The 13,197-nt window shown below is 31.9% G+C and overlaps 1 protein-coding gene across 1 annotated transcript in view; it reads right to left on the bottom strand.

Annotated features, from left to right (window-relative positions):
- LOC148283455 (major royal jelly protein 9-like) overlaps nucleotides 1-13,197 on the bottom strand; it is a 40,908-nt gene that overhangs the window by 17,106 nt on the left and 10,605 nt on the right. Inside the window, exons 3-4 of the mRNA XM_088243805.1 lie at nucleotides 11,538-11,719; nucleotides 3,470-3,634 (exon numbers count right to left, since the gene is read on the bottom strand). Coding sequence (XP_088099931.1) covers nucleotides 3,470-3,634; nucleotides 11,538-11,719 — 347 coding nt within the window. The remainder of the gene's footprint in view (nucleotides 1-3,469; nucleotides 3,635-11,537; nucleotides 11,720-13,197) is intronic.

Here is a 13,197-nt window from a genome sequence, read left to right as displayed (position 1 = left end):
CTCAGTTAGTAAACATCTGGATGCCTAAGAAATGTCGTATAGTACAATGAACACATAATTATTGGAAACATAATTCGGATATACAAAACGTGTGTCAGACCAAATCATGGTGTATACAACAGAGGCAAATATATTTGATCTTAAAAAGGTTATATAAAGGCTTTGTATTCCAAGTTTAAAAAAAATCTTCCCCTGTATCAAATGATATACTTTTGTTCTTATCAAATTGTGAAATCAAACAGCTCTTACATCAAGTTTAAGAAAATCACATGCGTCGTTATTTTACAATCATGACGATTTAAAGTTTTAAAAAAAACTAAACCTAAAGTTTGTTAGGGAAAATTCTTAATTGTAATTTATTATATAAATAAAAGACGGGTGATACTTTAATAATACGACGAGTGTATATGAGAATAAGACAAGTGATAATTTAATAGAAAAATAAAAATAAAATACTTAAACTTATTAAAATAGCATTATATCAACTCATTAATTAACCCAAAAAAAAAAATTTTTTTTGATAATGATCCTTAAGATAAAAATAACTTCATTTAATTTACATTCATATAATTTTGAATTATCTATCCTTACCTCCGTTTTGTATAAATACATTGAACTCTTGAATAAAGATATCAGTCTCGAAGATGTCGTGAAAGCGACGAATCCGGTCACTGGATATTCCAAATTTGTGGATTAAAGTCTCACTCGTCTTTTATTTCTATAATAAAATAAAAAGCTAAACCAAGCAAATTATGTACTTTTTTTGCTTTTCAGGTTGTGACATAAAGTGGAAAATGAAAAATTTAAACAAGTTTAAGTCAAGTTGAAGAAAATCATATGCGTCGTTGTTCTACGATCATGACGATTTAAAGTTCACCCACTAGTACCATCTAGTTTTTAATGTTTTCTGAGAAAACAAAGCATTGTTATTTTTGCTTTTAAGGACACATTCATATTTTTAAGAGTTATGCCGTTAATAATTGTGCAAATAGAAAATATATTCAGGCCATTTTTGTATCTTCGTCATTATTGGAACAGCAATAGAAGGCATTTCATTGGTACAGCAATCGAAGCGTATCTTGATATTTTTTGTTGCTACACGAAGGTATGATGATCAGTTTTACGCTCCAGGTACCATGAAATATTCTGGTGTGAAAACACCCTTTGAAATAAATATTTCATTTCAACCATGTCGGGAATCGAACCCAAGACTTCTTGCATGGTAGGCAATCGTACTGACCATTACACCACGAAGCCGAATTCTGCATACTTTTTTTTCTGTCAAAATGTCAATTCTGGACTTGTGCCATTAAAGTAAATTGTTGTACACCAATGTAACACTAATACAACTACAAACATTTTCCATCTTACCATTCCAAGACTACGTAATAATAGGTATTATGTGAGATTTACTCCTCACGTCCAATTTTTTTTTTGCATTTTTTACCGCATTTTAAAAGAGGAGACGCCTTCACAATAACATCTTCTAACTTAAAAATAATGAAAGCCTTGGTTTTCTCAGTTTTCATGTACGGCGTGAAGTGTTGGACAATGAGTGACTGAAAATCGAAGCTTTCGAAATGTGATGTTGGCGGCGAATGTTTCGGTTTCCGTGGACGACCAGATGTACGAATGCATCCATGTGCGAGAAAATAATCCTGCAGTTCTTTGGACATATTTCCAGGGGAACTCTGATAGTTTGGAGTAAACTATTCTTCTGGGAAGTGTCGAAGGAATAAGGTCGCGTGGACGTTAACCGACAAGATGGAGCGGTTTAGTCACTGAATTAACAGAATTATCACTGACGAATGCCTACATAAGAGCACAAGACCGTTCTAAATGGAGGAAGACTCTCCACAGATGAGCCATGCCTGGAGGCTGGTGTAATTACCATCCTCAGACATGAGGCACGGATTGAAGAGAGAGAAAATAAAGACATAAAAAAATAAATACGTATCAATTAAAAGTTAATTCTCTAAAATTTATATCGTATGAAATTCTTTCTGATTTTATGCTAATTTAAATAAATGTTGTTTTCCAATTTATTCACTAACTCAATCGTTTAAATGCTTGCCTTATTCTCGGAGATTTCTGGTTGATTTTCGGGGAGATCACAAGGATTTTTTAATATGATTTTGAAACATGGGTGTTCATTGTTCAGTGCTGTAATTCAGCTAACTCTTGAGCTGTCATGGTGAAAAACTATTTATGTCATGATTTTTGTCATTCAAAAAATCAAAACACCAAATCATTTAACGTTTAACCTTATAGGCAATCCCAGAAGTACACTGTCGTTAGTCTAAATCGGTCTGTTTTGGATTATGAATGCAGTTTAACGACTTTTTTTTCGTTTTCTTAAGAGAAAACTCATGCATCTATGATTTTTTTGAACGAGATATACCGCAAGAGTATTCTTCGAAAGCAATCGAGTAAAACTTCGCAAAGAACCCCCCAGTAATTATGATGCCACAGTGTTTATCTTATATTCAAATTCAAATATTTTAAAAGTTATAAAAGCAAATATATTTAAAAATATTCGACATTATAATGTTGACACACATTAACCCCTTTCTTCCCAATGTATCAAAAAACTTTTTTTATGTTGTTTTTTAGATCTGGATAGGAGTTAAAACAGACGTAACGTATTTTCATATATTTTTGTAATAATTTTATTTTGGTTTTATAGCAATTGGACTTTCTTCAGGCCGTAAGAACATATTCAAATATAAACATTTGGCAATATTATGATATTCATTCATACAATTATTCTTATCATTACAGCATAAATACACATTTTATATCGACATCTTTTCTTTCTTAAATTACAGGCCAATGGACTCCTTTATTTTCTAAGAAAACGTAATTTGTAACAGACTTATTATTCGTCTTTCATCTCTTAATAATATCACTGTTCAGATCTGATGGGTAACGACTTGCGCTTTTGAACCTGAATTTTATTGGAAATAGGTCCTTTCGTAATGGCTCAAGGCGTCTCCATCACATATATGTAAATAAAAATACAAAGCTTACTAAAGAATAGTATAGTAAATGCATCATAAACACAGTAAAAAACAAAGAAAAGTAGCTTTGAAGCACGAACCTAGTATAAACTTTCCAAAAACATATTTTTGTTGAGCTCAAAAAACCAAACGATCCAAAATATGACCGATATTGTTATAAATGTCGCTATTTTGAAAATGTGAGCCATAAAGAGTTATTAATTTTTCCGCTAGGTGTGCGAGTCAACCCTAAAGTTCTACCTGACAGAAAATTATAAGAAATTATTGCAAGTATTTAGATATACGCTTATGAACATGACATAAAAGTTTGTTTTTGATCGCTAAAAAAACAGCCATTTTAGATAAACCACAGGGTACTTCTGACAGTTAGAGACTTAAGACCAGTACCAAGATTCTGTAGAAAGCAAAAAAGAACTGGCATTGTTTAAATAAAAATGGTGTATATTTACCGGAGTAACGAAGAGGGAAGATTGCTTCACAAAGCTCTCTGTGAACTTGTGTCTCCTGATAAGAGTATCGGTGTTCAGGTCAAATACGAGGAGTTGTGGAGGACAAACTTGCAGCTCATTCAGTTTTCCAGTATCCAGAACCCATAATCGAGAACATTCGTCAATCTAAAGAAAACGAAATAAGTGTTAATTTGTCTTACGGTAAACCTATTCTGAAAACAGTTTAATGAAAATGTAATAATTATTTTTATTGTTCAAATAGATGAAAGTATAAATTAAAGTTAAAGTTTTTCATAATTTTACAGGTATATGGGTAAAGTTCATTAAAATATTTAATAACCTTTGCTTTATAAGCACGTAACAATAAGTTTTCACGTAAATTATTCCAATGTGCGTCCGTACAAATAAACCTTGTTTGTTTACTTGGTTTCCCGACAGGCATCACACAGTATTTTTTTTAAAATAAAAAACCCACCAAACCTCTATTTTAGAGGATTCTGTATATCATAAAAGTAGGAAGCTACATAATCAAATATATTTAAAAACTACAACAAATTTAGGCAAAAAATTTAAGTAAACAGTCGGTAAGTAAAATACAAAAAGTCAGTGATTTTTACAGCATTCAAATAATTGAAGTTATTTTGATTTAATCGCCGCAACAATTTTTATTCTAAAAACTGATAATGGAAAACAAAACCTCAACTTCTTCATACTCGTTTCCGAGCCGATGTAGTATGACGATTGGAGAATTTAAAAAAATAATTCTGTCTACCAGTCGCCACAACAAAGGAATCTTGTACATCTATTTAGTACTCTGATCAGTCTCGTTAAATCAGTGTGCCATTCGCCATTTTATAAAAATAAATTGTATCACTAAGAATTTGTGTCCTGTTATATACCTGTACTATTCCAACTTTGAAAAATACTATCTCTTATGATTAATCATCATTGGGACATTTTTACAATTGGGTACATATTTTATTCCTTCTATTATATAATATAATGCATGAAGCAGGTGTCGCGGAGTCACAAATCTGAGGTTCGAGGTTCAAATCAACCTCGACCGCAACTTGATTCTCTTTACTTTTATTGCGTGTTCGAAAATGTGTTTATGTAGTTACGTGTATTTTTTGTTGCGTGAACACAAGCTTTATGCATAAATTTAAAATAAATGGATTGTTAATAGAATGAGTCAATTTAGTGTAGGTAAATCCCAGTTTGCAATGCTGTTTGAGATGAAGTCATACAATTGGCAATGAAATATTTATCATAATTTATGCCGTAATCGTGGAAATACATAAAAGAATATCATAATGATAACTTTGTACATCTTCGAGGAACTTAACCTTTTTCTAAAGACTATTTTCTGGGTCAGCGTTACACTATTTATTCAGTTTTATTATAATCTTAATATTTCAATCACAAATTGATTATTTCGTGTCTGTGATGTCTACTTATTTGATTTATAATTATTTTATTTTTTTATACATAAAATTGTACAATAGTAAAGTTCAGTGCTATGGGAAATTGGAAACAAAAAAGTTTTCTTTTACGCGGTAAAAATTAAAGCATTTAATTGTATCACGAAGTTTTTCAAAAATGTATAAATAAAAATAAAAAATAATAAAAATGAGATACTCAGAAATGCGGCACAAGTTCTTCTGAATCAACTAATCACCTACAGCGTTGTGATGTGTTGTGGTAGATTTCCGATTTCCGGGAAGGCAACTCACCGACGACAACTAGTGTCATTACGGGCGGAGTAATTTCAAAATTACAAAAATTGAAAAAGTCATAGCGATGATAACGCGAAACATAAAAATAATTTAAAAAAAGTTTTGGCTTAGTTTAATAGTCTATCAAAAATATAAAAAAACACTGAACTTCTTCGGGTATTTTCAAGCGAATGTTATTTCGAAAAATTCTTTTGAACATGCCCTGATAATGCAAAATAATTGTCCCAATTTATGTTTTGAAAATAAATAAATTAATAGACTCAAATGAATCAGTATTTGATTTGATTTCAATGTTGAAATTCTAACATTGAGTATTACAAAATATATGCCAACTGAATAAATACAATTTTATTGCGATATATTTGTCTATCAGGGGCAGTCACTTGGTAATAGATACAGATAGAGGTAAAATATGTGCCTATTGCTAATATGTACATTAATTTGAATAAAGTTCTTTGAAATAAACTGAAAATCAATTTTTTGACACAATATCAGCATAAAAGAATTATATTTCATGGTTTAATATCATAACACCATCTTGTTAACCGACTTAATTGCTATTTAAAAAAAATAAAACAGTCACAATATATGAATAATAAACATGTATTAGTTAGAATTGCTTCCACTGGGCTAAAGAAAATCTCCATTTGCGCGTGCGCGTACTTGTGAATTCAGTACTGGGAAGCCGCCTTATAGAAACCAACCGGCTTACTCAGTTCCTCATTTCAATAGGGAAGTTTCACGTTTCAATTTCTTATTTAAAGTTATATCCATTACAAACTATGATTAATAATAAAAATAATGTGACCTCACTGGGGTGGGTTACCCGTGCCGAGGATACTTGACAATACACTTTAAAAATATATATTTTTACATTTGAGAATAAACAAAGAAGACTTAATAAACAGAGGTAGTTAACAAAATGTTCGGACAGTTTTAAACTTTCTTCTTCTTCTTCTGCAGCTTTATTTTCTTCACTGCTGGATAAAGGCCTCTTCCAAACATCTCCATTTCTTCCTATCACCCGCTTTCATCATCCACGGGTTACCGGCAATAGAGGCAATGTCGTCGACCCATCTTTTCTGTGGCCTTCCAACACTTCTTTTGTTTGCCCACGGTCTCCACTTTATTATTCTGGGTCTCCACCTGCCATCATTTTGCTTCGCCAAGTGTCCTGCCCACTGCCATTTCAATTTCGCAGCACTATCCATGATATCCACGACTCCGGTTCGGCGCCTTATTTCTTCATTTCTTATTTTGTCTCTTAGACATACACCGAGCATCTGTCTTTCCATGGATCGTTGCGTGCATTTTAATTTCTGGCTACTTTTTTGTGTTATAGACATGGTTTCTAGTCCGTATGTTGTCACCGGCAATATGCACGATTCATATACTTGTCTTTTCAAGCATATAGGGACTTGTTTATTTTCAAAAATATAATTAAGTTTGCCGAAAGCAGCCCAACTTAGCCCTATTCTTCTTGGTATCTCCGCTATCTGGTTATCTTTACCAAGTTTGACTTTGTGTCCCAGATAAAAAACAGTTTTAAACACTACGTATTTATGTTTATAATTAATTTTGTACATCTACATTATTTATATTGTAAAACGCATAATAAAAGAACAAAAACATTAAATTAACCATATATTTGTGGAGCAGTTGATTTTATATTGGTTTAGGTGAATGAGACGATCCATTTAACTTCTATCCAGCTCCATTATCCATTTCTTAAATGAATTTAAATTTAGTATTTTTGAACAATTTCTCGTTACTAGTTGTTTTAATATATTTATAATGGAAGTAGGTTATAAAATTTAATTGAATAATACTCAAAATCCCTTTGTCCGAAAGTGGTATTAGTATGTATTTGTTTAAGTTATCTTTGTGTTGAGGATAAAGTGAGTATATTAATTGTATGTGATGTATTGTAGGGGTTATGTCTTTCATTTGAGTAAGAATAGTTTTTGAATATGTAAGTGAGCATTGTTTTAGCGTATAATTACTTTCATGTCATAAGTTGTGATTTACTTCTTTAATAGATGTCTGTATCCGGACTCTGAGTATTATTTTAAGTATGGATTTTTGTGCAACAAATACACTATTTAAAACTGTGTCACTCGCACTACTCCATCCGATTATACCGTACTCCAAAATTTATTGGTACAATGCAAAAAAATCTTTAAAAGTTCCTTTACGTTAATTATGTTTTGAATATATGAAAATACTTCTAAACAATATCGATGTTGATTTTAAAAATACAATTAATTACTTTAAATTCAACAATGTTTGATTGTGTACAAATACTTGCCGACTGACTAGATCTCATCCCTACGGAGTTGTTCATTTTATTATTTATTTCAACAAAGAGGAAAAACATTTTTGAGAAGGGAATATGGAAGTCTAGGCATTTACAGGGCTTATGCCCTGTCATTGGCTGGTTTAAGTGGCCACTTTACCCACTGTGTAACATTCACCATTCTGCCCATGTTTGAACATCCACATTTCCTCAACTCTTCCATCCATTCCAAATTTTAAATTAATTTAATTTTTATCGGTATATGTAGAATGAGACATTTCCCTATTAGACGAAGCGCGGTGAATATTACTTCAGTTGTGTGCGGGCTCGTCACAATCGGTGAGAAGTTATTAACGAATAAACATCGAGCCCATCTCAGATCGCTACGATTAACAATATACTAATTAAAAATATTTGTTGTAGTTACTAAAAAGATTAGTAAACTTATAGCTGATATTATTATTTTTAACAAAATAGGTACTGAAACGAACCCGAGACCTCAAACATATACCCGTATCCAGAGACAAACCTTAAGGTGAGGAAAGTACATTCTATTGTCTTCACCTTCGGGTTATTCTCCGCATTTGAAATTAGAATGTACTTTCCTCACCGTAAGTTTTGTCTCTGCATACGGGTATTAAGCTAGGGTTTCCTAGGACAGCGGTGCCCGTATCTTAACGGCCGTAGTGAACGGTGATGCGGTGGATAGCCGTCGTAACGTCGACTAGAGAGTGGTTTTCTAGGGAAACGGTGTTAAATGGTGTTAATAACACTGTTTTCTTAGGAAACCACTCTCTAGTCACCGTTACGACGGTTATCCACCGCTTCACCGTTCACTACGGCCGTTAAAATACGGGCACCGCTGTCCTAGGAAACCCTAGCTTAAGTAGCGATCGCGTCAATCACAAAAAAGAAGGCGGACTTATTTCTATTCGATTTCGTAATGCAGGGTTTTTACCAGAGAGCACCGTCGCCTAGTTACCAAACTGATATAAAGTTCTACGTTTTATCTTTAAATCGGGCATCGATAAAATTAATATATGCAAATAAAAAATAGTGTACATAAAACATGTACTATTTACCTGATGGTTTTATTGTTTGCATTTACATAAATTACGAGTTGGCATTTCCTTGATGTGTATGGTGAATTTGGCAACAAATAAACAATACAATTTCTATTGTTTATTTTAGTTACTAAAACTAAAATGTGTGACATTGTGACCGGATATTGAGGCGGAAAAAAACATTGCTACAATTCACATCGATAACAATGCCAATCTAATAAATGAAACATATGTTTTTATATTTTTAAGGTCAAGTTGAAAACCTGCATGAACAATTTAATTCACGTCTTCATCTCCAAGCTTATATTCAATTGATGTCGCGGTGTGTTTATAAAAGTGCATTTTTATTTCATTTAATGATAAAAAAAGGGCCGCGGCTACTATGGAAAGCAAATAAAGTCATTTTCAGAAATTTGAAATTAATTAAAAAAATGTATATTAAATATTAAGAGCGGATTCTTATGATTCTAACGTAGATGTAATTATCAACGATGTAGATGTAAGTTTTCTTTTATAATTTTCGGGTTTAAAAACGAGCACACACGAAACGGCTCGCAGTTGGGGTCACGTCATTTTGACGTCACACGCCGCCAAGTACGGTTTAAAAAAACATTGCTTATAAGTATGGCGCGGTAATACATGCCGTTTGTTCCATAGGGCGCGAAACGCCTCGTTTTCAGGCTCATATATGAATATTTTAAACCTAGAAATAAAATTTATCCATCGTCGCTGGGCAAAAAACAATAATTATAAAAAAAACGTGAACGTATTGTTGTCATCAAAGTAAAATCAAATTTTCCGTATGAAAATGTGTAAATTTGTTCGAAAATTTTGAGCATCTTCGTAGTTAAACCGTATTTATTTTATCTTCATATATATAATGCCTCTGTACGTGTGATGTCACTGAACTCCTCCTAAACGGCTTTACCGATTTACGTGCGGTTTTAGAGAGATATAGATCTTTGCGGTGGGCGTGTTCGTAGATGTTAAAATCTTCAATCGATTATGTAAAAAATAAATTAGGCGCATGAATGTTTAATACATCGATCTACCAGGGTTGCATTCAAGGAGAATGCATTTGCAATAAAATGGAAAGATGAAGTTTTTTAATGTATAAAAAAAGTTTATTTTTGAATGTTTACAAACAGTATTTGTTTTTTGTGGATCTCAATCAGATTCTTCAATTCCTTACAATTTCTATCCATTTATTTATTTTTACTGGATTTTTGGTTATACTAAAATAATATTAAATTCAATACTTTCTTAAAAATCGTATTCGTACATAAGTACATCTCTCTGTTGGTGAGAAGACCGGGATTTGACGTATGCAAAAAGAATGCCATATTTGAAAAAATATTAATTTTATGTTTTGGAATTCAACCATAAACAAGTACCAACTTCAATTCAATAATTTAATATTATCAATTTTTCGTTTTGGAATTTAATCACAAACAAGTACCTATGTACCTACTTATCAATAAAAAGTATTTTTTCAAGGCAAGCCAACGTTTGGGCAGGACAACGTCTGTCGGGTCAGCTAGTTCTTTATATATAGCAATATTTCTGTCATTACAAACATACAAACATTGCTTGAAATAAAGATAACTTTGTTAAGTTCCCATTGTAATACGGGCCCGGGACCATAAAATCGATATTTTTAAACGGAAATGTGAATATATGTACAAAAATTTAAAAGTGTCTTCGTCGGTAACATGTAATTGAATGTGTTTTTAAAAAAAAAATATGAAAATATTCGTATCTTCGTATTTCCGTACAGAAAATAAAATTTTACTTCTTAGACAATTGAAAATAACATGTTATCAAATACTGACTAAATTTCGGATAAAAGGATTTTGAGTATTATGCAATTAAAATCGATAACCTACTTCCACTGTTCATTAAAATAATTAGTAACGAAAAAATGTTCAAAAAGGCGATTAAAAATAGGTAGTGCAGCTGGATAGAAGTAAAATGGATCGTCTCATTCACCCAAACCAATATTGAATCAACTGCTCCACAAATATATAGTTCGTGTAATGTTTTCACCTTTTTAGTGTGCGTTTTATAAAACAAAAATATGAACATAATTTAAACATAAACATAAATACGTAGTGTTTAAGGTGATTCTAAACGAAAATATGAAACTAATTATTCATAGATGGCGCTTTTAGATTTTTTTTTATTGAAAAATGGCATTTTTACGTTTATTTTCAATGGAAATTTTACAAACTTTATTGATTGTAATAAATACCATGTCAATATAATTAAGGTCATTTTCACAAAATGGTGTACAAAACAAAAAAATATTTATGTTATTTTTATAACATTTTGTTGATTATCTCCGTACATTAAGCCTTATTTGTATATTCTCACATGCAAAAATAAAAAAAAGTACAGAGTTAAGTGTTCTCGGCACCTTATTTTTGTTATTAATCATTGTTTATGATTGAAAAAAATGAATAAATAAACCAATAAAAGTTGTCGTCGACTTTCTATAAAGTAAAATCGAAATTTTTGTACGAAAATGTGTATATTTGTATGAAAATTTAAAGTTCCTCACCCGCAAACTATAATAAAAGAAGTTTAGAGAAAAAAGTAAGCCTGTTTTATTTTTCATTCAGGAAACTTAATTTTACTTTATCGATAAGATTGAAGATAACTTCAAACTTCCCATTGTAATACGAGCTCAGCCGTGCTCGTGTGTTTAAATAATCGCCGCTTTCTCTTACTTATGTTATCAATAATTTCGTAAATATTTGTATAAAACCACAAATAGACTTTTTCTTGTCTACCGGTTTCGAGACGTACTCGTATCCCAGTCCACTCCTCTTTCCATAGCAGTTGCATAAAAATATAAAACCAAAGTATCGTGCTGATAGGGTTTTATATTATATTTTTAGGCTACTACTGTGGTATAATTGGGATCACAGTCACACTTTCCTGGAAAATATAAGCAATGGATTTTATCTTACAGCAATTCTCAGAACAGAAGTCATCCCATCACAGTTTGCACCCTGGTTGTCGTGCCAGCTATAGTCGGGGTATGGCCTTATTACCGGACCACCTACTCCCGACTCCTTGGTGACCACCCCTAAGGTCATAGGGCGCCCAGTGTCGAAGCGGGGAGTTGTCACAAATATCCTCGGCTTTCCCCCTAAGTAAAAAAATACGAAATAGTTTATGGAAATGAATGGCCGTTCTAAAGGGCCGAACTTTACAAAATTACATCTGTGTATCCAACCAACGAAACGATTGTCAATGAATTTTATATTTCCAATAAAAAAAAAGTGTTTCCATGTCATTTAAAAAAGTTGAATTTCAGGTTACCGACGAAGATATTTCAAACATTTAAACAAAAATATATATTTACGTACCGATAATTAGATGTTCCTTTTAAACATTTTTTGAATAAAGCATAGTTATCTTCAATTGTCAATAAAGTAAAATTGAATTTTCGTTATGAAAATGTGTATATTTTTATTTAAAATATGTTTAGTTACATGTTATCGAAAAGGTATTTAAATTTTTTGTACTAATTTTCATATTTAGAAAAATCCATTTGACTTTATAGACAATTGAAGTTAATTCCCTTGAAACCTGAATTACATCTGGCAGTTGTTAAAAATATTTGAATCGATGGAATTATTTGAAAAAATTCATTGTTTTTTTCTCTTTATAGCATCGAAGCTGCTTAGCTATTTTATAATGCAATTAATAACAAAACTAATCAGGTGGTATTCTGAATCTTCTCTACCCCCTAGAGAGTGGTTAAATTGAAGATTTTTATTTTTTGAATGCGATGACACTTCTTCATAAAATGGCCACACTGATGATTAAACGTCAAATGATGTTAACATTTTAGAGATGAAGAATATTTAAGAGAAGGTAATATAGAAGTCACTTAAACCAGCCATTGACAGGTCATAAGCCCTGTAGATGCCTGGACTTCTATATTACCTTCTCTTAAATATTCTTCATCTCTGTTGTAAAATGTTAATATAAACAGCTCCCCAGGGAGTTGAATCCAGTCCTTGTCTACAAAAATTTGGACAAACTCAAAATCTTGTTGTCAAATGATGTATAAAACTTTTTGAAATACGGAAAAAAACGAATGCGGTTTGACCAATTCAATCTTACTCAGTATTTGGGGTAATGCTTATTAAGGACGCAAAATGGTCTAAATGAAAAAAATTGCATTTAGTTTCACGTGTTCGTGTTTGTTAGGTTAGAGTAAAGTTTAGGCAAAGTTTAGGTGAATGCAAAAAATTAAAATCTCCAAAAAAAACACTCTCTTGGGGATATAGAAGATTCAAAATACCCCCCGGGTGCTCTAACGAGAGTTGAACTGTCGTAATGTAAATACCATTTTAGGCGGGATTACGTATTGCTACCTAGCGGACAAAAACAGATACCATAGAGAAGTTTGCCAGCAATTAGAAAACTAAAACACGACATTATTATTAGATTTATTATAGGAACAATAAAATGGCATAATTAGTGTTATACGAACACGCATACGGTCTCCCCAATTGTAACTGTCCTTACTAATCTAGACCCGAGTTGTAGGACGAGCTGGTTACGTTACATAACACTTTTCTTTATATTTTCAGTCACCCCTGCTTAGATTCTTTA

This window comes from Micrasema longulum, unplaced genomic scaffold (genome assembly GCF_059751315.1).
Source record: "Micrasema longulum isolate JH-2025_06_02 unplaced genomic scaffold, ASM5975131v1 h1tg000236l, whole genome shotgun sequence".
Classification (NCBI taxonomy): domain Eukaryota; kingdom Metazoa; phylum Arthropoda; class Insecta; order Trichoptera; family Brachycentridae; genus Micrasema; species Micrasema longulum.
Note: the sequence above shows the minus strand (reverse complement) of the source record. Positions and strands in the feature narration are given on the sequence as shown.